This window comes from Rhinolophus hipposideros, assembly GCF_964194185.1.
Source record: "Rhinolophus hipposideros genome assembly, chromosome: 8".
Lineage (NCBI taxonomy): Eukaryota > Metazoa > Chordata > Mammalia > Chiroptera > Rhinolophidae > Rhinolophus > Rhinolophus hipposideros.
In genome coordinates this window covers 83,138,618-83,162,695 of record NC_138054.1, presented here as the reverse complement: position 1 = coordinate 83,162,695, position 24,078 = coordinate 83,138,618, and the positions used below count along the sequence as shown (strand labels likewise).

Genomic DNA, 24,078 nt, shown 5'->3' with positions numbered 1-24,078 from the left:
CAGACTATAAAATGCAGTTGCCACCCTCCCCTTCCGTCAGCTCCAGCCTCAGCATTGCGTGCTACACTTTATCCCTAAGTCAAGCCCCCTCTTACACAAATCAGTGGTAGCCCCTGGGTGGGCAGGGTGGGGCGCTTTGCCAAGGGTAATCTCCATTCCCCTTCCACAGCTCTGAGATCCTCTACACCAAAAGCCCCGATCTATGGACCCTGGGGGGTATCCTTGGGGCTCAGGAGCAGTTCCTTTGTTACCTGTGGGTGGGGACAGGCGAGGACACGTCTTTCCCCTCCAAGTCAGCTGGCCCAGGTGAGTTGGACTCACAGACTCTGGGCTCAAGCTAACTGGCCACAGTTGTTCTCCTCCTCGTCACTGGCAGGCTGAGTGGGTCTTTCCAAGACAGTCAGTGCCACATGTGAACATTTGGGTGAGGAAAGAGACCTGGGTTTTGGACTTAGACAAACCTGGGTTTATGTCCCAGCAATAACATCTCCTTGGCAAGCCCCTTCACCTGTCTGTATCCCGCCTTCCTCTGCAAAATGGGGGCATGGCAGCACTTACTTAGTAAGGCTATTGTGAGTGGGGAAACATGCAAAGTCCTTGGCACGTGTATTCTCAGGGTTCTCCAATAGGATGCACATGGAGACAGACAGAGAGATTTATTGTAAGGAACTGGCTCACATGATTGGGGGGCTTGGTAAATCCAATTCTGCCAGTAGACTGGTAGGCCAGAGATCCAGGAAGAGCCGTGGTTGAGTCCAAAGGCAGGCAGTCTGCTGGTAGAATTCCTTCTTGTTCGGGGAAGGTCAGTCTTGGAAGGCCTTCAACTGATTTGATGAGGCCCACCCACATTCTGGAGGGCAATCTGCGTTACTCAAAGTCAACTGATTTTTAAGTGTTAATCTCATCCCCAAACACCTTCATGGCAACATCCAGAATAATGTTTATCGAAATACCTGGGCACTATGGCTCAGCTAAGTTGACAAATAAACTTAACTATCACAACCCATAATAGTGGTTGTACAATAGCTAAATGGGTAACAGTTTTTGAATCATTAATTCTGTGTCTGGCACTGTTCTAAGCACTTACATGAATTAACTCATTTAATTCTCAAGATAACCTGCATGTGCGTGCGTGTGTGTGTGTGTGTGTGTGTGTGTGTGTTATTATTCCCACCTGACAGATGAAGAGACAGAAGGTCAGAGAGGTTGCACACCTTCTTGGAGCTGGGATTGGAACCTAGCCCATCTGGCTCCAAGGCTCCCACCACGTGCCGCAGATATTCCCACACATCAGTGCCGGCCCTTCCTTCCATCACACTGAGGGTACTGTGCTCCTGACACCTAATGACACATTGGCAATGCCATCAGACTTAGAAGCTGACCAGCCCCCCTCCCCCACCACCAGAAAGACCACCAATTTGATTAAGTAACAGGCATTTTATTGGGTGACATCAGGGCGAATCCCCTTGCCACCTCACAGTGTAGAACAGTAGAACCAGGAGCATGCCCCCACCCCTGGGCATCTGACCCGGCCCCCTGTGGGAAACAATGCAGAACCTCGAAGGAAGCAGAATCTATGCTCTGCCCAGGTGGCATCAGCACCTATCCCTGGCCACGGTGTGAGAACATGGCACTTGGGAAACGGCCACATCAACCACGTGGGGGCCCCATGCCAGCCATTCTTAGGAGGGCCCAGCACTTTTAGGGCCCCCTAAAAACTGCCCCCCAAAGTCACCCCTTACAGATCCCTGGCCACCCAGAATCCAACCTATTTGCTGGTGTCCACTGATGGGCTGTGTCAGACAAAGAACTGGCCACTAAGGGCCAGTCCTCACAGAGCCACTAACATGCAGAAAGAAGATTCTACGGGTAAGCCTTGGCCTTGTCTGGATGGGGACCCAAGGGTAGGTCTGGGGGAGGACAAGGTGGGAACGTCTACCTGCGTCTGTTTTACCACAGCCAGTGGGAAACTGATCTCCTTTAGGAAAACCCCAGGCCAACCCAGGCTCTGGGAGTATCCGTCTCTCAGGGCAGGACAGGCTTGCTAAGGGAGAGCTGAAACAGCATGAAGGTCCATCCAGGGATTTCCAAAATCTCAGCCTAAACAGGAAGGACCAGCACCTTGGCAGGTGGCCTCCAGTGGCCAGGAATCACATGGGCACATAGGAGCCCTGGATAAAGGCACATGGGCAGCTAAGGCTTAAGGTCGGGCACAGGTACTCACTGGCTCAGGTGGGTCTGAGCAAAGGGCTGGTGTGGAAGGTAAGCAGCCCAGATCAAAGAGACCAAGAGCGGCTGGTCCTCCTGCACCCTGCAACCATGACTCGCCAGCCCTCCAGGTCACCCTGCTCACACCTCATCTTGGAGACCTGCAGAAGCCAGAGCCAAGGCCGGGAGCCTTTGTGGGTGCTGAGGTTTGCCAAGGGGCCCAGAGCTGCCTCCTTTTTCCCAAGGGATGGGGAACTGCCCCACTGCCGTTCCCCGGGTCCCTGAACCATTGGGCCACAGTGTAGAAGAAAGAAAAGGACAGAAAATCAGCCGGCACCAGGTCATACCTATAAGATGGAAATTCTAGGACAGCCGATGGGATGGGGCAGTGGCCCTGTTCCTCCCCAGCCTGCTCTCAACCATAGCTGGGACAGACCAGGATACGGGCCACTGGGGGACGGGGGACCAGGCCTTCGCTGCAGAAAGGGGGCCGTCCCATGAGGGGTGGGGTGGAGGGCCTGGGGTGGGCCCAGTACAGTGAGGTCAGTCGCCTGGATGAACGGACAGGTGGACCGCGGAGCTGCTGAGCAGGGCTCACTGCATGTACGAATAGCGCCAATCCCCCAGAGGTTGGTGGGTCTCCTTGATGACCTGGGGCGACGTCCACCGCAGGATGTAGTGGGGCCCCCCTGGCTTGTCATTGGTTCCTATGGAAAAAAAACAGCTCTGTTTTTCTCTGAAAAGATTCAACCGCCCCGGGCAGAAGGGAAAAGGGGTGGGAGGAGTTGACGAAATAAATGGAGCACCAGCCTGGGCAGCAAACAGCTAAACTAAAACCGAACGTGTTCACAGCAGCCAGGGTTCCATAAGCGCATCTGTGCAGAGCGCATTCGGCTAGAGTTTGGGTGAGGCAGGAACTGTAAGCAGGCAGGACGCCGACACTCCCGGGGTCTGTGTGCCCCACCTGTAAGGGGTGTCTCGGAGGCAGGGGAGCCCTGTGGAGAGAGCACTGGGCTGGGAGTTGGGAGCCCTGAGTTCCAGCCCTGGCTCTGCCACGAGGCAGATCTGAGCCTCAGTTTCTCATGTGTAAACAGGAGGGAGTTGGATGAAGTGACCTGGAGCATGGTGGTCTAAGGTGTGGGTGCTGGAACCACAAGCCAGCTCCACCACTTGTGCCCTTGAGCGAGTCACTTCACCTCCCTGTGCCTCAGGTTCCTCTCCTGTAAAATGGGGGCAGGATGTAGCACCTGGGCTCACAGGGTCGTTGAAAGGACTCGTGGTGAGCCCAGTGCTCAGCAGATGGAGCCATTCCTATTCCTCTTAACACTCTTGAGATAAAGCACTCGGGTCTCCTGCCAGGAAGTCGGCTCCCCTCTGGAAAAGGGGCCCCACTCACCAGAGGCTCGGGCCCCCCCGAAGGGCTGCTGGCCCACCACCGAGCCGGTGGACTTGTCGTTGATGTAGAAGTTGCCGGCAGAGTTCCTCAGCGTCTCTGTGGCCTCCCGGACAATGGCCCTACAAAGCAGGGCGACGGTGAGACGACAGCCAGCCCGCAACCCCCAGCGCCAGGCCCAGCCTCCAATACACACCCCAGCCCTGGCTGGCTGGCTGCGCAGGTGAGCAGGGGCCCCAGCCGGGGAGAGTGACGTGGGCCAGCTGCTAGCTGTGGGCCCTTGAGCAGGGGACTTAGGGACTCTGCGCCTTGGCTTCCTTGGAAAGGGGGTTAGTGCGGCTCCATCACCCGGCTGCTTTAAGGACGGACCACGTGGGTCAGGCTGCACACACTCGAGGGAGTTGCCCATCCTGGTCCAATTTTCCCGCTCCGCGGGAGCTAGGGAACCCCCAGACCTCCATCCTGACCCTCAGCTTCCAATCCCACATCCACTCCCTCTTTGAGGCAGATGCAGGATGACAAATGGTGCCATGGAGGAAGGAAAAAGCAAAGCTTCAAGTGTAGCATCATGGCTAAAACCTGGGCTCAAATCCTGCCTCTGCCCCTGAGCCTGTTTCCCGCTCTGCAGCATGAGGCAATGACCTTGCTCAGTGGGGCCCCATGAGATCTGGGGGAGCTGGTCAGAAGCACTCATTCCCAGGCCCAGGCCCCATCCCTAGAGATCCAGATTCAATCGAGGGACCCCAGAATCTGCATTTTAACAAAGAGCCTGGCTGCCTCCGTGTACCTGTACTTAGGAGGACTGCCTGCCAGTCGGAGCTGAGGTGAGGGGAATGAAGAGAAGGCAAAGAGAGACGTTATTTCTAGGACCTATGTCCAGTAGGCCAGTCTCTGGGGTGGGGACAGGACACCAGGACTAGAGCGGAGGAGCTTCGGCCACTCACTTATCCTGGGCGAACACTGCCCCCGTGAGGCCATAGCTGGTGGTGCTGTCGACCAGCTGCAGGGTCTCCTTGTACTTATCATCCGGGTAGACATACACAGTCAGCACAGGCCCGAAGATCTCCTGGGAGAGAAGCCCAAGGTCAGCGCCCTGCCTGGACCAGCGCCCTGAGGCCGCCCAGGCTGCCTGCCCTGGCCTCTGCCTCTATTCTCAGTCCCCAGTCCCCAGGCCTTAGGCCACACCTCAGACCCTGTAAGAAGGGCCAGGCTCGGCCTCCTGCTGGGTTCCCTGCTCCAGGGAGTGACAGCACTGCGCCCAGTTCACTGTCCTGCCCACCGCACCCCAACCTGGTGAAAGATCCAAGGGAGCTTTCTGGCCTCCAGCCAGCTAAACCCACACCTGAAAAGCCAAGGGCCCAGGCCCTGGAAAATGGGAACGTTCTGGCAAGAGCTGGCCTAGGAGTTTCCCGACAGCTATCACTGTCCCCTCTGCCACCAAGGGGCTGGGGGAAGACCTCCAATTCTGCAGACCCAACCACTGCACTGTCATCCTGGGCAAGATCCTGCAGACGCCACCACTGCACTGTCATCCTGGGCAAGTGCCTTAACCTCTCGGAGCCTCAGTTGCTCATCTGTAAAATGGGACTGATAATACCCACCTCACCTCAGTCAAGTGCCAGCTGTGGCCACCCCCCTGCCCCCTACTGAGAGTCTGTAAAGGTCAGTGGAAGAGCTAGGACACCAGTCAGGGTCAGCAGTACCAGGGAAGGACACTGGATTTGGGGACAGGAGGCCTGAGCTCAAGAGTGAGGGACATCCCCTTTCTAGGGCCTCACTTTTCTCATTTGCGAAATGGGATAATGCCTCAAAAAGAAAACCACGTGCAAGGGCCCGTATGTGCGCCGAGCTGGGTGACAGGAGATCCCCCCACCGCGCCGCCCGCCCAGTCACCTCTTTCATGATGGGCTCCCGAGGGTCCTTGCTCTCGACGATGCAGGGCTCCACGAAGTAGCCCACAGAGTCATCACACTTGCCCCCCGCCAGGACGCTGAGGCTGGGTGAGGAGTGCGCGTGCTCCAGCCACTTCTTGATGCGAGCAAAGGACTGGGTTGGGTGAGGAGGGGGTTGTCAAGCACTAGCTGGGGGGCCATTCCCAGCAGCAGCTCTCCAATACACTCACCCCAAAACACCTGTCCCCAAATTCTGAAATGGGGGGACCCTGAGGGCACAAGCCAGGGTCTAGATGAGCCATGGCAGAGATAAGGGCAGGCATACATGCTTGTGTGAGTTAGAATTGTAGGTATACTCACATATAAACATAACAAACCTGGGCATATGCATGTGTCTTTATGTTCAAGCATGTAAACACATTTATCCCTGTGTGACATGCATGTGATTATGCACGTAGACCTACGCGTGTGCCTATTTACACATACAAACATGTACACGAATATGCATGCATGCACACATGTGGGTGGATTTGTTCATGTATGGAGACGTGTGTGTATGGATGTGTATACATTTGTGTGGAAAGACTGACGTGCATCCCCACATACAGAGGTCTATATAAACGTGTTCATGATACGCATATACACGTGCATGTGTGTTTAGGTTTATGCAAGCAGATGTGTGTGCATACGGACATACACACTTAACCGGGCTTGTTGAGCCCGGTTGCAGGGTCAGGTGAGTTTTTCTAGTTGGATGATTCTGCCCTGTTCAAAGCCAGAGGCAGGGAGGTTATCTGGCTGCCTTCCTAGAAGCTGTGGGGCTGTGTGGACCCGAGGTCAGGTCCCCCATAGCTCTTTCTCCCTCTTCCATCCAGTCCAGGTCTCGGCCCCCCCGGCCCCCAGGAATAACCAGCTTCCAGCCTGTACCTTGGCATCAATCACTGCAGAGAAGAAGGTCCCAAAATCCTCTGCAGGCTGGAGGCAGGGAAGACACCAGAAGAGACAGAGTTGCCACAGGCTCCAAAAGGAGCCCCCTCCTCAGCCACCCCAGCACCACCCGCACAGGCACCTCCAATCCCATCAGCCACCCGCTGGGCCTTGGCAGGGATGAAGGCAGCACTCACGTCGCCCACTTTGATCCTGCTGTGCTCCGCCAGCAGCTGCGCTTTGATCTGCGGCCACAGCGAATGAGGCACATAGAGGCGGGAGCAGGCCGAGCACTTCTGGCCACCGTACTCGAAGGCTGAGCGCAGGGTCCCGCTCACCACGCTGTCCACGTCAGCCGAGCGGTGCACAAAGTGGAAGTTCTTCCCACCACATTCTATAGGGGTAGGGGAATGAATCGGGGAGTGGGCTCCCCCAGCCAGCCCAGGGGCTTGGCGCCCTGCCTGCACCTGTCCACAGGGCCCTGTGATCCGCCCCCAGTACTGGGTGGACAAGAACGGGAGAGGCAGTTATAACTGGACAACATCCCAGAAACCGATGAACCAGGTCTATTCTCCCACTCTACGGATGAAAAAACTGAGGCTCAAGCAAGGGCGAAGGGCATGAGAGGTCATCAAGATCAATTCCCCATTATACAGATGAGAAAACTGAGACTGGGGGTAGGGATGCTGCCCAACATTATGGCAGAGAAAGGACCAAAATCCTAGGCTCCCACTCCATTCCCAGAAGTGGACATAGCTTTCTCTGAGCCTTCTCCTGACACCCGACAAAACAAGAGGACAGGGTGTCCACTCATGTCAATTGCCAGGGCTGCTCCCTGTTTTCTACCCTCCAGTTTTCTGAGCGTAAGGGAGCCTCAGCAGATCACCTCCCCCCACGCTGGGGCCTGGTTTCCCCATTCAGTTAAACATCAGCTAATAGCAGCTCCTGGTTACAAAGCACTAACTACCTGCCAGACTCTGTTCAAAATACTTTGTATTTTGTCTCATTGACGCCTCACAACAACTTCCCATTATTATTCCCATTTTAAAGACAAGAAAACTGAGGCACAGAGCAATGAAGCCATGTGCTCAAACTTGGGAAGGGATAGAGTAAGCAGTAGTCTAACTGCCTCAGGGAGGTGATGGGACGGAAACTGAGTAGAAAACCCTGGACAGTTCACCAAAGGGGCTCACTGCCCCCCATCTTGTAAAGGTTGGACTGGGGTGTGCGGGGGGGCTGGAAACTGGTGCTGCTACAGCTGGCCCTAAGGGCTCCCCCTCCCTGACACCCCCATCAAAGTTCTCACCAGCTCAGAAGTGGGGTCTAGTCTCCCCTCGGGGCCACACTTTACACCCAGGAGCAAGAATGCTGAACCACCAGCTCCAGCTTTGCCATTACTGTGCTGTGTGGCCCTGGACAGCCCTCTCTGTCGGGAGGTCTTGGCACTTTCTCAAAGTGTGTTCCACAAAATACTTGATCGGTAGGGACCTCTGCAAAAATGGGGTTCTGTGATCCAAAGAGTTTGGCCAACACATATCAGCCATTACACTTGAAGATATACTATGCATAGTAAAATCATTAAAGGCTCTGAGAAGTCCCACAGGCAAGGAATCCGTTTTGCTTTAACAGGGCATGTGCCAAATTTCCTTGACCATGAAACCGTTTCTTTGTGGCAAAATTATTATTTCAACCAGATCGAGCCCAGCTGACCTCTCGGCCCCATCTCCTGCCACCCCCTCCCTGCCCCAGCTACACTGCCCTTGTTTCTTCAAATACAAGTTCATTCCCATCTCCTGGCTTTCCTGTATTTGCAGTTTCCCTGTCTCGGTCTGCACGTCACAGCAGAGTGGCCACCAGCCACAGATGGCTACGTGAAGTCCAATTAATTCAAAGTAAACAAAACACAAAAATTCTCTCCCTCAGTCCCACCAGTCACATTTTAAGTGCTTGACAGCCACTGGTGGCTAGTGGCCAGCGTATCGGCCAGCGCGGACATGGGACACTTCCATCACCACAGAAAAATCTACTGCACGGTGCTGGCGCAATCGATCTCTGCGCCAGATCTCTGCGAGGCTGGTTTCTTTTCATTGTTTAAGTCTCAGCTGAAATGCTTCCCCCTTGAAGAGGGTCGCCACCCCCCAACCACCCGAGGTCATCCCCCACACTAGTCCTTGGGGGTCTTTGCTTGCTCCTCTTTTCCCTCCTTTAATTCTTTGTAGCCCTTGTCACTACCTGAGATCATCTATCTACCGTCTTTCCCCGAAAATAAGACCGGGTCTTATATTAACGTTTGCTCCAAAAGACGCATGAGGGTGTATGTTCAGGGAATGTCCTCCTGAAAAGTCATGCTACGGCTTATCTTCTGCTTAGGTCTTATTTTCGGGGAAACACGGTCTCTGTTTACCATTTGTCTCCCGCTACTGGGACAGAAGCTCGTGAGGGCTGGGTCTGTATGTCTCGTCATCACTGCAATCTCAGTGTCCAGAAAGCGCCTATGTAGATGCTTAATTTATTTGCTGAATGACGCATGAATGAAGGAACAAAGGAAGGACAAAATACACATTCTGAGGCATAGGTGCTCTGCACAACCCCTGGGACCTGCCAGAACAAAGGCTCTGCCTCCAAGGTCCCCCAGGTCTCAGCTCCTGCAGGGCGGCCCCACCTATGGCTGCATCACCTCCTCCTCTTTCGTGATGGCAGGGGAGGGAGAGGTCCCTGGGGCCCCAAGGAGAGGGACCCTTACCTCCGGCCAGGCGTGGGAAGGTACGGAAGCGATCCAGGTTCTGGGCCACCTGTTTCCACAGGTGTTTGAAGGTACTGAAACCAGAGAACAGGGTGGGGATTAGGGAGCCGGGCTCAGGTACCTGAGAGGGTGAGGGCCCTGGGGGGCAGGGCACAGGCGCTATCAAAGGAAGAGGTGGAAAAGCCAAGGGAGGAGTGCCAAGGTCAGCAGCCCAGCAGGAGGCAGGCAGAGGTCACAGCGGGGATGGGGAACCCCGTAGGTAGTGTCAGCTGGAAATGGGCTTCATCGCAGGTCTATGGGGAAGGTGAAAGGGGAGTCTTGGCGGCAAAATGGTGCAGGCAAGGCCAGGGGTTGCTGCGTTAGAGTCCTAACTCAGATACCCATGGCCATGTGAACTTTTGCTTATCTCTTAACCACTCTGAGCCTCAAATTCTGTGCCTCACCTGGGAAATGGAAAAAATAATCCTACCGGGCAGGGCTGTTCCGTAATTCACTCTAATGAGAGCCAGTGCTTAGGACAGTGCCAGGCACGCTGTGGGTGCCTGATGGGGGACAGGCACTGCCGTAGTCTGCAAGGGGCACCCTGAAGCCCAGTGCCCAGGCTCCAGAGGGCACACCGAGGAGGGGTCCTGGGAGAGGGAGCTCAGGCCTCTGCCTCCTCCCTGGGTTCTGAGTGTGACCAACCTCAGCACCACAAAACAATAAAAATGCTAATCACCAGGGAGCTGGCGACACAGTAGCTAATACTAATTTATGACTTTCCCACCTTTAAGCCTGCTGCTCATCAGAGCATGGCAAATGGGGGCCAGGCCCGCTCCGTCTGCTGATAGGCAGGGACCTGTGGGACCCACGGCTGGCAGAGCGGGCCTTTTGGAAAACAGCTCGACTCAGCAATTCTAATGCTGCCATGCCACCCCATAAACCTTGGTAGGTAGGGGGGTGGAGGAGCCTGAGGCTGGCAGAGAGGTGAGAAGCCACTGCAGGGACACCTGGAAGGACCTCCAATTTGATCCCAATATCTGCACCCAGATAACCATGGGGTACCCCAAATTCAAAGTGACCAGCTTGTGATTCATCTTTGCCCAAACCTTCCGGCTGCTCAGCTTTCTGGGTGCCCATTTTGGTGAACGATGCCCCCCCTCCTGCCCTTGAGCCTGGATGTTTCCACTGACCCCCCCTAACCCCGACTCCATATACAGGTGATTGAATCTCCCTGCTACTCTCTCACTTGAATTGGCCCACTTCGCTCCCTTTCCACCGTCTCTTTCTTGGTTGATGGCCCATCATCCCTCCCTGGATATGGACAGACTCCTAAGGGTCTCCTGCTTCTGGCCACTAGAGACTTGTGCGTTGAGCAGCCAGAGCCATCAGCTAGAACAGAGGCTGCAAACACAGAGGCTGGAGGGGCAGACATAGAGCGAATGCGGAGATCTGCCCGGTGGGGCCGGTGGGGAACCCACCCGCCTCCAGCCAGTGGTGCCACGTGGAATGCAGGCCCAAGGGGGACCACAGCATCCAGGTTTTCAAGAGAAGCCAACATTTGGATTTTTACATGAAACTGCCCCAATTTTGCAAGGCTGGTTCGTTTCTATTAGGAGTCAAAGAAAACAGATTCAGTTGCCGGGTCCTACTAGAGCTAGCGGGTGTAATCTCTGCTTGAACTCTGATTAAGCCACTCCCCTGCGTTAAAACTCCCGTGGCTCCCATCATCTTCAGGATCAAGTGCAGACAGCATTCAGCTCATAGGGCTTTACAATTACTGGACTAAATCCCCCGAGAGGTAGGACCTGGTCCACTCCCGGCATTCACTGCTGAGCCTTAGCACGAGCAAAGTCCAGCATGCACTCAGCTAAATACCAGCTGAATGAGTGAATGAATGAGTGGTCATGATCGAACCATGTCTCACCAGCCCCCACCCTCTTCCTCTCGGCCGCAGAACTCCACACTCCAGCCCCACGGAACTAGTGCCCCCTCCCAGAGCACAAGAGCGTCAGCATTAGGCCTCCACATGTGCTGTTCCCTCTCCTACAAAACTCTCTCCCAGCCCCTTGCCTGGCCAATTCCTCAGCTTAGCTGCCAAGAAGGCTTCCTGACTCTCCTCCTCCGATTTATTCCAAGCTCCTGTGTGCCCTTTCCAGTGACAGAGGCAGTATCAAAACCACTATCACCAAACATCTGTAGGTTGCGTCCAGCCTGTAAAGCTCTTTGTTGTTCGTTCATTAGTTCGACTCTCGCAATTACTCTACAAGGTAGAGACCATCACTTGTGTTGCACAGGTGATGAGATGGAGGCTCAGAGAGGTGCAGTATGGTACGTATGGCTTGCCCCCAGACATACAGTAAGTAAGAGGGTACGGTCAGTGCCAGACCTCTGGGTTCACAGCCCCAGCAACTGGACAGAGGTGATAAGGCAGTGGCCTTGTGAATGTCCCTATACCACCCTGGCCTACCCCACCCCAGGGACTTACGGCACGCTGCCTGTAAAGTTGATGCCGCAGAGGTGCTCTGAGCTGGTGACAGTGTCCCCAAATGTGGGCCCGTCAGCTGGCACAAACTGGATGATGTTGGGGGGCAGGCCGGCCTTCCGGAGAGCACGGTACACAGCATAGCTGGCCAGCATGGCAGTGTCACTGGGTTTCCACAGGACCACGTTGCCCTACCCGAGTTGGGGCGGAGGGGGCACAATGATAATCACAAGACTGGGGGGCACCAGCCCCAACTCCCCCTCACCCCAAGGCATGGTCATCCCTCCCCTGAAACCACCAGGCCCCTGTGCAGGCCACATGTCCCCGACCAACCCCACTCCTGCCGGTGCTGGCACTGTGCTCTAAAAGCCCTTGCCAACGAGACCATGCCTGCCCTGTCTGCTCCCACACTCTGGCCAAAGCTCCCTTCCTCCAGAAGCCTGCACAGACTGGTCCTGCCAGCATCCCTCGGGCAGATCCATTCTGGGTGTTGGTGAGTTGCCGGGTGCTCACTGGGAGCGGCTGAGCAAGTGCTCACAGGGCTGTCTCTGCACGTGTCCTGGACGAGGGCACGTGGGCACCTGGGCATGTCCATGTCTGCCTATGCTCAGACGCGCGAGGGGAGGACGGCCCTGTGCACGAGCCCCCAGACCACCAGCCGCCCCGTGTGGGGCCCAGGCCCCCCAACGACTCTTAGCCCTCCTCCTGCTACTCTGCAAGCCACCCAGGACGTCGGATGGCAGGTTGCATGGGAGCGCATGAGGGTTATGGCCACCGTCACCCTGATAATCGCAGTGGAGCCCAGTGACTTTAAAACGAGGCCTGAGTCCTTACCTGTCTCATCATTTCCTAGCCGTGCACCCCTCACGATTAAGTCGTCCGGCACACAGCAAGCACTCAGAGGTGAGCTATAATTATCAGCATCGCTAACAGTCATCATACGCTAAGCCCGCACAGGGCCAGACCTGCCTCGCGCGAGACGTGCCCCCACGCCTGGCTTCATTTGCTCCTCACAACCCTGTGTTGCAGGCTTTCCTGTTATTTCCACTTTGCAGATGAGGAAACTGCCTCAGGGCCGCGCGGGCGCTTGCCTGGGGTCGCCCAGAGCAGGGCAAAAAGCCGAGACCCAAACCAGCCTCTGACTCCAAAGCCTTTCCGCAGCCCCACACTGCCTCACGCTGTGCTTCTCCCCAGGCCCAGTGCTGGGACCTGAGGGGCTCAAGTGCGGCCTTTTGTCTGCTGAGATGGGAATGCTGCCAAGCTCCCACCATCTCTGCCCGTTGCCCACATCTCACCATCAAGGCTGGCGCCCCTGCCAGGTTGCCACCAATCGCAGTGAAGTTAAAGGGGGAGATGGCTGCCACGAAGCCCTGGAGACAGAGGAGGCAGTGAGGCCAAGCTCCAGGCCCCCAGCAATCCCCTCCCACCCTGCACCTCGGGGTACCTCCAGCCCCCGGTACACCACGCGGTTGGTGCTGGGTGGCACGCTGATGGGCTGCTCCTCCTCCAGCTCCACGGCAAACTTGGCGTTGAACCGGAAGAAGTCGATGAGCTCGGCCGCGGCGTCGATCTCCGCTTGGATCACCGTCTTACCCTGAGAGGCGGGAGGGCCAGGGGGTCAGTGGTGGCAGACTGCCTCCCGTTAGCCCTCCCACTGGACCTTATGCCCACGGTGACATCATACACAGGGTGCTGGTGGCTCCCGCCCTGGGATGAGTATGTACCCTCACTGGGTGCATTGAGCCAAGAACCAGGAGGCCTCATGACTGTAAACGTTTCCTTAGAATGTCTGTTCCTCCTGACAGCGAATGTGAGGCGCAGGGAAAGACTCTGGGCAGCAAGAATGGACCTTTATGGAACCCGCCTTGGCACACAGGGTACCTGACAGCTGCTCGCCTGGCTTAGGACAAGAAGCCAAGGGAGCTAAGATGCTATGCCCCTGGCTCTGCACGGCCAGCGAGCTTCCTCCAAGCTCCTGAGTCTTCAAGGAAAGAGGCACCTTTACCTGGTCTTGGAGTGTGTCTCTGCCTGCCCAGGTGCGGCTCCCCTGGAACACGAGCCCGACACCCACCCCAGGGACAGCTGAGAAAATCGGGCGGCACTTGGCAGTGTGGAGCTGTCGTACAGCTGTCTGTGCAGCAGAGGAAGCTCTCACTGCAGGAACAGGCTGGGCTCCTCCAAATCCCCTAAGGCTCCTTCCTCGGGATGGTGAAATTAACCTTTTCTCTCTCTGCTCCTTCCCTGGCACTCTGGGCTGCTCCTGCTGCTCTCTGGCTCACCATGCAATCCCCCAAAAAACATTTATCTGGAGCTTCTAGACTCCAGGAAGACTGATGCGAGGCCCAGAAAGATGGAGACATTAACACGTGATTACTATCCCTCGAAAGCTTGTAAAGGAGTGACAAATACATACGAACTCATTACACCCCAATGTGAACCGAGCTGTAACTGACAAAATGAACAGCAGGCTCTGATCCTTTTGGACAGAGAAGGTTCTGGAAGCCTCACAGAGGAGATGAGATCTGGGCTAGACCTTGATGGGTAAGAGTTCACAGGGCAGAGAAGAGAGTGAGCATCTCAGGCAGGGGACGTGGGGCAGAGCCAGGGAGATGGGACGCCTGTGGTGTCCTAGACCTTGGACACCACCTAGACCCGGACCTTGCTAGGTCCAGACTGGCAACGTCACGGGCAGGATGGCCTGATGGAAAGGGCGGACCAGATGTGAGCTGGACAGAGGTGGGAACTGAAGGGCTCTGGGGGTGGGCTCAGGACTTGGAAGTAAAGACTCTCAGTGATACCTGGAGGTTTGTAAGCCTGGAGTGACCAGCGAGAGGTGTCAGAAAAACCTCTCAGGGTGACAGGGGTCTGACAGAGCCGAGAGGACTACACAGGGCAACTCACAGTCCAGGCGAAGCCCGACAAAGGCCTGGCCTAGACAAGGGGACAGAGAAGGCGGGGAAGGGACATTTCCATAGTAGGACACAAGGCTTAGCACAGTGCACTTTATCTCACAATTTATATGTGTCTATCCCTCGAGGACCTCTCGGTCTCCAGGCAGCAGAGCAGGTCTTGGCACCCAGAGGCTGCCCAGTTGATGTCTGCTGAATCGCATGGGGTACAACTGCCTGCCCCCCCCAACTGTGCCCACAGGCACCTCACCTGTCCCACCATGGTCTTGGCAAGAATCTCTGCCCTGTGTGGCCCACTCAGCATATCTGCAGCCTTCAGAAAGATCTGGGCCCGGTCTGCGACAGGCTTCAGGTCCCACTCTTTCCTGGCGGCCAAGGCAGCCTCGATGGCTTTGTTGAGCAGGGCCTAATGAAGAGGAAAAGGTTGGGGGCTTCCTCCTGGAGCAGTAAGGGTCGCAGGGGCATGAGCGAGGGAAGAGCGAGCTGGAGGCCACTCTCCACCCGGGAAGACTCCTGGCTCCCTCGGCCCTCAGCCCCGACACCCCACAGCTGCAGACGTCATGTCCCACCGCTGGCTGGGCCACCCCACACTCAGAACCTGTCCTGCTGCCAGTCTGGAGAAGTCTGAGGGCCCTGCCAGCTAGGTCAGCATGCCAAGCATTTGGCACTGAGTCCTTCAGCTGTTAAAGCTACTCCACTCTCTCTCGCAGTCTCATCAGGGCCTCACCTTATTCCTGGGGCCCCTGAACCCACCATCCAGAGACCCCCGCCTTCGAGGTCAGGGGCCCGGCCTTCCCCTTGACAGGCCAGAACCACAGCCTGAGATGTACACATACCTGCTGGCATCCCACATACCAACTGCCCTCGTAGCCACAAGATGCCACCTCCCAGACCCCCTGCCCCAGGTCACCCCATTCCCTCTTGATGGTCCTCCATGATGTAATTCCCTGTCTGGCTTTCCACCCATGATGTCTCCAGTTTCCCTGCCTCAGCCTCCAGAATCTGCTCCCTCTGCCTGGATCAGGGACTGCCGCACAGCAACGGGCATGTCCAGAGATGTCCCAGCCTTGACCACAGCAGCTCCCCGTTGGCTAACGTTACCCCTTTCATGTCTGGCCCTGTTCAAGACACCAGCCCGGGGACTCCCTCAGTCCCAGCTGCCCCCACTGCGCCCCCACGCCCCACGGCCAGAAGGAAGTAGAGTCGGACTTCCACCTCCACATCAGCAGCCAGCAGGACGACACAGGAGTGGCAGCCCTACCGCAAAGCCACCAGGGACTCACCTTGTCTGCATAGCAGAACTTGGCCACCTTGTGTCCGTGGTTAAAGGGCTGAAAGAAGACAAGAGTGAGGTCACGGCTCAGGAGAGCTGCCAGGGTGGGCGTGCGGCTCCGAGCTGGCTTTCCAGGGACAGCCCTCGGCACACTCGCTCTCTCCCCTCCACTCCCCACGAAGCCTTCTCCAGGCGCCCCAGCCACGTGGACCTCTGCCCTTCGAGGGCTACAGAGCCTCTGCTATTAGGTGAGTTAAGACATAGTTCCTGCTCTGGAAGGTCCCCAGTCTACAAGAAAGGCACGGTCTTTCAGGGGCAGCAGAGACTTTGTAGTTTGTAGACTTTGTAGACGGGGTTTGAAGCCCCGTCTGCCACCTACTTGCTGTGTGGGGCCTCTGTAACCTGACTTCCCCTCGCCACGTCTCTCCATCCGGGAGACGGGGAATTCTGTGCCTCAGAGCACGGAGAGGCCATAGGTGGAAATTCTTCAAACCAGGTCTGGCACGAGGCGGCTGCTCAGTGACGGGAGCGGCTACCGTGGGAGACCCCAAACAATGCAGTGGTGTGGTGAAACACTCAGGAGTCCTGCCAGGCCCCCAAAGTCCCTAGGGAACCGAGCCATTGCTTCTTGAGCCGCTTGCGTGGAACCTAGATTTACTCGTCGAAAAGGGACGATGGCAACAAACCCTGACAGACCTCCATAGTGCTGAGTGCCAGCAGAAGCAATAAAGCAGGGAGAGATTTCACTTCTTTGCCTACTCAGGGCTGGTGATATAACTATTGTACACCATAATTATCAACACTTTTGCGCCTGCTCGTCTGCCAATGGCCTGTGTGGGACTTTTCTACTAATAGGGCAGCCACTAGCCACACGTGCCTATTGGCATTTAAACTCCGTCCACTGCACGAGCCACATTTCCTGCACTTGATAACCACGTATGACTGGTGGCAGCTGTGACGGACATGCAGATGTAGAAGGTTTCCACCATCATTGCAGAAAGTTCTATTGGGGAGTGCTGGTCTAGGCTTCAGTAGAAGCAGCCCGTTTCCCTTCATTTTAACCCCTGGCATGATCACCTGTATCGTGTCCGTACCTGAGACGGACCTGTGATGTTTAGGGGCCTGAGAAGGCAGCTAGAACCCAGGCACTTCAATTCAGTGTATCCGAATGGAGCACGGTTACCCCCAGTCAGCAGTATGTCCCAGCAACACAGCTCCTGCCCTCACGCCTCCAACTGCCCCATGTGCCTGGGCTCCGACGATTACCACACGGCCAGCTCGGAGAGGCAACATGGGGAACGCAAAGCAGAAGCGCCCACCCAGGAGGTTATCGAAACCCCAGCTGCCTGGAAGAAAACCAGGTGCTACGGCAGCCATGGAGGCCTGGGGAGCTGCAGGTAAGGCGGGCTCTAGGCAGTCACAGAGATTGAACTGGTGAGTGAGGCCGTAGGAGCCACTCTGGGCTGGCGCCTGGCACACACCGGGTGCAGCCTGGAGGCACTTGCAGATCCCAGGCTGCGCTCCGACGACTCCAGATGTCAGGTCCTCTGGTCACTGCTCGGCAGCAGGGGCTCCAGGTCACCTCTACGGGCCACTCCTGCCCCCGGCCGTCCTCAGAACGCTTAGACCCTGGGTCCTCACCCTTAGCCCTGCCTACGCCTGCTCAGGGATCCATCTGGACAGACACAGAACACGCTTACCCTAACTACGAAAGGGCCAACCCTTTACGCCCCCAAATTATAGACCTATGAGTTTTCTGACCCATACAAAGTGTACACTAGTCCCTGGCTCCATGAACTCCAAGCGGGTGGGTTTCTTAGGCCAATGTCATCCCGGGGCTTGGAGCCCAGCTTTCTCACCCTAGCCCTCCGTTACCCCCTAAGCCCCCTTGTGGAGAAATCCATCAGGAAAAACAGAAAATGCTGGGTGGACTCGTCAGCTTCTTTCTTGCCTGTGGACAGGACTCAGTTATGAGCTGGGCACAGTGTGGCTGTCTAGCTAGCTAGCGACATCACGCAACCCCCACTCTACCCCTTGTGCAAACCAGGGCAGGCTAGAGAAGTCTCTTGACATCACAGTGAATAACTTCCAGTGGTTTAAACACATAGTAATGCTAATTAATAAGCTGCTTCTAAATCCTCTTTAGGAACAGTCGGAGTGCAAATGAATTCATCTGAATCCAAATCAAGGGGGAGACTACAAACCCGTTCAGAGGGAGACGATTCTGGAGAGCTGGATCTGTCATCCCCATTCTATATCTAACTGGCCAGTCACTTGATCTGGCTTCTCCCGATCTGTAAAATGGGCAGCTAACTTCCAAATCTTCCCACCTCTAAGGGGAATGGCAGAGACTGAAGGAGGAGCTTGTGCAGATGGGACAGGGCCCCCCAAATGTGTCTGTGGAAGGAGCTTTGGCTCCAGCAGGGTACATCCTGGGTGCTTACCTCAAATGAGCTCATTATCTGCCAGAACAGTGGTTCCCAAACATAGACCGGGGCTTTAGTGATTGTCCTTTCTTTGGAAGGATTATCTTAAATCCCGACGTTCTACCTTACCTCCTACTCTCTAGGTGGTCAACTTTTCTAGTGATGGTGAGGCTGGTGACAGTCGTCGTTTCTAACTTCCTCTTGGCAGGTGTGAAGTTGGCACCTTTTATGACAGCCCTCCAAATTGCTTTTGGAAGTTTCATACTGGTGCATGGAATCCAAAATCTGGGAGCAGACTACACACCCCTTCAGAGGCAGAGATCCCACGTCACATGCTTCTGTGCGACCCCAGAGATGGAGCCCAGATTCAGGGAGAGACCGAACCCGGCCCACTCACTGCACTTACCGACAATTGGTACTGCACGTCTGAGGTCCACACCTCTTCGTCCCCCACCACGCACGGGATGGCTTCTGTCTTGCCCTTCAGATCCTTCAAGGCCTTGGGAAAGGACAAGGTGTCAGATGGGCACTTCCTTCCCCGCTTCGCCCCACCTAAAACCCGAAGCAGTCTGCAAACACAGACGCTCAGGCAGGAACAGAAAAGAGAAGGGTGCCAGGCGGGGCTGTGGTCAGAGAACATGGCTCCCCTCCGGGGACTAGCCCCCCTCCATTGTCACTTCCTGTCATGCAGAAAGGTGAGGCCAGCATTGCCAGGTTTTCCTGTGACAAAAAGAGATTTTTAAAACTGCAACTGAAATGTACTCATACACGAAATCTCACAATGTTTTAAATACTGGCAATTAATGGAAGAATGTTTGGAAGCATAAAACATCTAGGGCTCATGAGCCCTGACCTGGACTGAGGCTCCAAAGAGGCCCCGCTGCCACCTTGCTGCACCTAGCCTGTGCCATCCTCCAGACACACAGCTCTCCCCTGACTCCAGGTTTCCTTCCAGGGCGGGGAGCAGGGGCCGGAGGGGGTAACGGCTGTAGGCTCTGCTCCAAGCCCTACACCCGCTGGGTGCCCCTACCCTTCCTTACCTGCTGTAGTGCTTCTCGCTCGGGGCTGCCCTGCGTGAATGCCAAGATGGGCTCGTTGGCCACCTTCAGGGAGGACGTGTGCTTCCACAGATGCCTGGATGCAGAGGTGGGGAAAAGAGGCAGACAGCTCAGCTGTGACCCCACCAGCTCCAGCCCCTCTCTCTCCAACAGAGCGGCCTGTGTTGGCCCCGGACCCTGAAATCCAGAGCAACTATAGAACCCCCAGAGGGTGAGAACAGGCGTCAGGGTCCAAAAACCGAAGTTCAAGCTCGAGTCCCAGTGCTGCTACTGTGTGTCCTTGGGCAGGTGACCTGCTGCCTCTGAACCTGCTCTACACCTAGGAAGTGAGAATAATCATACAAACTCACATGGTTGTTGGAAGTTTAAACCCACAGATGCAAAACCGTTTGTAAGAGTTTTGGACATGGAGAGGGTTTATTCTCCCTTCACTTCTCCGTAAGGCAAACTTTTTTTTTTTTGGTATGAAAATTTTTTTTTAATTTATTGGGGTGCGTAATGCAAACTTGATCCCAAAACAGACCCAAGTCACTTCTTGTTCTAAGCTGAAAACGCAAGACATCTCAGAGCTGGGTCTCATCAGAATGTGAACCAGCTGAGCGTCTCGGGCCCAAAGAGCTGAGCAAGCATGGGTAGACCGTGAACTTGGAGCAGTGACCTAAGCTGTTCACAGGGACAGAAAGGGCCGGTTTGGGGGTTCAGGGCATGATTCCTGGGTATTGAGTTCCAAGCACTCGTTGTTCTGGAGCCACTATTCAACCTGGAACCTATGACGTCACTGATTAGTGACGTCTCTATGACCACCACCCCTCATGTGTCTGGGGGTCAGTCATTCCAGAGCTGGAGCCCCCGCTGTGGGACTTCTCCTCTAGCCCTTAGTTTCTTCATTTGTAAATGAGGACATTAGTGACAAAGGCCAGCTAACACACACAGGGCTTGTTAGATTGGCTAACACCTCCCATCCATCATAGATGGGACTATCAGATGGGTGTCACCAAAGACCCTGTTACAGAAATAAGTAACTGAGGTCCCGAAAGGAAAACAACTAGTTCACGACCACGATCAGGAGAAACCTGCATTTGAGAAACCCAGACAGCACCTCCCTCTGGTGTCAACGTCCCCAGCCTGAGACCAGCAGAGATACATCTTGGGGCTGTACACGCAGGGCTACCGGCCACGGCAAGAGGGAGAAGGCACACCTGGGGGACGCAGTCCCTCATTTAGCAAGAGACGGGGATGTCTGGTACTTTGGCGGTGGCACGGTGACCTTGGTTTTGTCTGTGCTTAGACAAAATTTGGAGGTGGGCTTGATATATACCTCAAAAAAACAAACAATCCAATTTAAGAAAGGGGCAGAGGACCTTAATAGATATTACTCTAAAGAGAACACACATGGCTAATAGATATATGAGAAGATACTCAGTAGGACCCAATCATCAGGAAAATGCAAATCAAAACAACAAACTAATTAGAAAAGATATATGCACCCTTAATGTTCCTTGCAGCATTGCTTCACAATAACAAAGATAGGAAAGCAACCTAAGTGTCCATCAATAGATGATTGGATAAAGAAGATGTGATACATATATATTATGGAATATTACTCAGCCATAAAAAAGAATGAAACTTGCCATTTGTGACAACATGGATGGACCTAGAGGGTATATGCTAAGTGATATAAGTCGATGACAGAGAAAAACAAATACTATATGATCTCATTTATATGTGGAATCTAAAACACAAAGCAAATGAACAAATAAAACAGATATAAACTCATAGATACAGAGAACAAATTGATGGTTGCCAGATGGGAGGGGGATGGGGGAATGGGTGAAAAAGATGAAGGGAACTGAGAAGTACAAAATGTTACAGAATAAGTAACAGGGATGTAAAGTACAGCACAGGGAATATAGTCAATAATGTCGTTTAATAACTATGTATGGTGCCAGATGGTTACTAGACATCATGGTGATCACTTTGTAAGGTATATAAATATCTAATCACTGTGTTGCACACCTGAAACTAATATAACACTGTATGTCAACTACAATTTTTTTAGAAGTATTTGCAGATGAGCTCATTTTATGTGTTGTTGTTGTTTTTTTCGGTTTGCTTTTTAAAGCAGTTACATTCTTGGAAAGTTAAAAAGATATCAAAATGATGAGTGGTTATCTCTGTGTGGTGAGATAACGGATACTTTTGTATTCTTTTTTGCATTAGCACTTTTTACAATGGACATATACGAATTAAATAAAAAGAAAACACAATCAAGAGTATTTTTTTAATTGGTTGAGATTCCTGGCACCCCAGGCAAAAAGGGAAATACTACAGACATATCATCCATACCAGTTCCTCAAGAGGTGGTTTTTCCCAGCACTAGAGTTATTTGTATAGGACGCTGAGAGAGATCACTAAAACCGTCCTAAAAGTGTTTCTCCCTAAATGCAAACCTGGCACATCACAGGTGTGTCCTACATATTTGTAGAAGTAACGAACAAATGACCAACACCAAAGCTGTTCTTCTGTCCCCCAGGTGACATTTGGCAATGTCTGATATTTTTATATTGCCATGACTGTGGGATGCTAATGACATCTGGTGGGTAGAGGACAGAGATGCTGCTAAACATTCTACAATGCACAGGACAGCCCCCATAACAAGAATTATCCAGCTCAAAATGTTAACAGTGGCATGAGGTTGAGAAAGCCTGTCTAGGGCATGGGGCCAGCTGCTGTATCAGAAGAGGTGACCTGAGCCTGCAGGTCTGCATGCAAAACGCTTTCTCTCTGTTTACAGAATGCTTTTTCTCCACCCAGGAGGCTTTGTAATTAAGAATATGAATCTGGCGTCAGACTGACCGCAATTTTAGTCCTGCATTTGCCTTAACTAGCAGGTAAGTTTCCCACCTGTAAAATGGGGATAATACTTATCAGCATAGTGCCAGTCCTACGGTACTTGATTGCTTGATAAATATTATTGTTATAATGGTGTGTTTTTTTTTAAATGTCTTTCTCCCCTGTTAAGCTGAAAACTTTTGAAGGCCCCATCCACACGTGAACTCCTTGGGTACCCCTCCCTCCAGGGTTTAGCACAGCACCTGCCCTTGGTAGGTACTCAGTAAACAAGTAAACCTATGGGACTTCCATCTGAGGTCTGAGAAGCGTGGTCTCAAAAGTGCAGAGAGGCCAACAAATGGGACCAGGCTGAGGGTGTGGCAAGTGTGGCCCCAACCTTGGCTTGAGGGAGGAGGAACCCTTCTCTCCCATGTCCTCTTCCTGTGCCCTTCCCCATCCCATCCTCACCCACAGAGGACATACAATAGTATTGACACTCGCCTCTGCCCAGGGCACCCCTGTGCCATCCCTTGGGTCACTGATTAACTCAGAAAGGGCCTAACTCAGCAGGAGACATAGCTGGTCACAGTCCCAGGGGTCAGGCAAACAAAATGTGAATTGGGGGTGGAGGCTGCCCAGCTCTGAAAGCTAGACAGACAGAAACACAGATCCATAAGGGGGCAGCCTCACCAGGCTGTGAGCCCCTCTGAAGCAGGGTCTGTGTCCTACCTCTCCCACCTAGTTCAGAGCAGGAAGGGGCTCTGAGCACCTTTGTCATTGAGCGGGCAAGCGTCTAGGAACCCAACTTTACACTGTGGGCGTTTGCAAAACTGGGTTTGCAGGGCACCTCCACTGTGAAACCACACCTTGACTTCTTCATCTGTACTTTGAAATGACAGTATCTACCATACAGAAGTTTAAATACAAGTGATAACGATGATCAGGACAGTAACTGGGCATTGCCTCCGCGCCTGCCACTGTTCAATGCACGTGAACGCATTAACTCATTCGTCACCACAAGGAGGCATATACCCAGGTGCCTAACACAACATTTAGCACAAGATAAGCACTCCGTAATTATTATTCCACCTACCCGAAGACAGGACACTTCACTTGAAACGGGAAGAGGAAGAGAGAGGCAGAAATCCCGGTAGAGAGAAGCGGGAAGACTCAGGGGGGCCCACGGGTGGGTCCTGAATGTGAACCGGGGTGGGGCGGTGAGACGGATGGTGTGCTACAAACAGAGGTGGCCCTGGGAGGAGGCCAGCACACTGCAGGGGTGAGCACACTTAGATCAAGTGTTAGGAGCACGACGAGGGCGCGAGAGGCTGCTCCCCGAGCGCAGGAGCGGGGAGAGCCCCGCGGCACCCGACTCGGCCGCAGGACGCGGGCAGGGGCTCCCCCTTGCTGAAGGAAGGGGGCAGGGGGGTCGCAATGCGTGGAAGGTCTGAGTCGGGGGAGGCACCAGAAGCAGCGACTCGGGGCGCAAGGGAGACCCTGGGAGCCCAGCGGGAGTCCGGCGGGAAGCGAGTCCGGGGCGGGGAGCGCCCAGCGACCCCCGGGACCCCGGGCCCGCAGAGTCGCTCGCGGCCCCGCCAAGCCCGGCGCTCACTCACCCGGCTCCCCTCCAGGGGTGGGCCAGCACGACACGACGCAGGGCGGGCGGCAGCAGCATCTCCAGCTCCGAGCGCGGCGTTCGCGGCGCGGTACACCCAGGACGCAGTCCTTAGACGCGGCCCCTCCTGGAGCGCACCATCTCGGGGAGTAGGGGGTGCTGAACCACCCGACCGCCCTCCGAGCCAGGACTCACTGAAATACGTCTAGATTTACCTTACATTAATGAAACACTTCTCTCTTTGAGGGTATGGTAGAGGCTATTACGTGATATAGGACGAGGTAATCCAAAGTGAAGTCTTGAAACATACACTTTTCCCCCTTTTCTCTTTATAGTAT

The 24,078-nt window shown here is 54.5% G+C and overlaps 1 protein-coding gene across 3 annotated transcripts; it reads right to left on the bottom strand.

Moving 5' to 3' along the window:
• Positions 1-1,419: 1,419 nt before the first annotated feature.
• On the bottom strand, positions 1,420-24,078 carry ALDH4A1 (aldehyde dehydrogenase 4 family member A1). 3 transcript variants are annotated; one of them, XR_013993849.1, is made up of 17 exons: positions 23,742-23,863; positions 19,276-19,369; positions 18,642-18,734; positions 15,820-15,867; positions 14,787-14,942; positions 13,072-13,221; positions 12,923-12,997; positions 11,631-11,818; positions 9,164-9,237; positions 6,618-6,814; positions 6,421-6,468; positions 5,495-5,647; positions 4,546-4,667; positions 3,605-3,723; positions 2,556-2,915; positions 2,225-2,369; positions 1,425-2,100 (listed from the first exon to the last, which is right to left on the bottom strand). XR_013993849.1 is itself a non-coding variant. In XM_081057120.1 (15 exons), the coding sequence occupies exons 1-15, from the start codon at positions 23,798-23,800 to the stop codon at positions 2,803-2,805; spliced, it is 1,689 nt and encodes a 562-aa protein (XP_080913246.1). In that variant the 5' UTR covers positions 23,801-24,078; the 3' UTR covers positions 1,420-2,802. The 3 variants fall into 3 exon arrangements, 1 of the variants encoding a protein (XP_080913246.1); XR_013993848.1 differs by having other exon boundaries at positions 1,421-2,369; XM_081057120.1 differs by having other exon boundaries at positions 1,420-2,915; positions 23,742-24,078.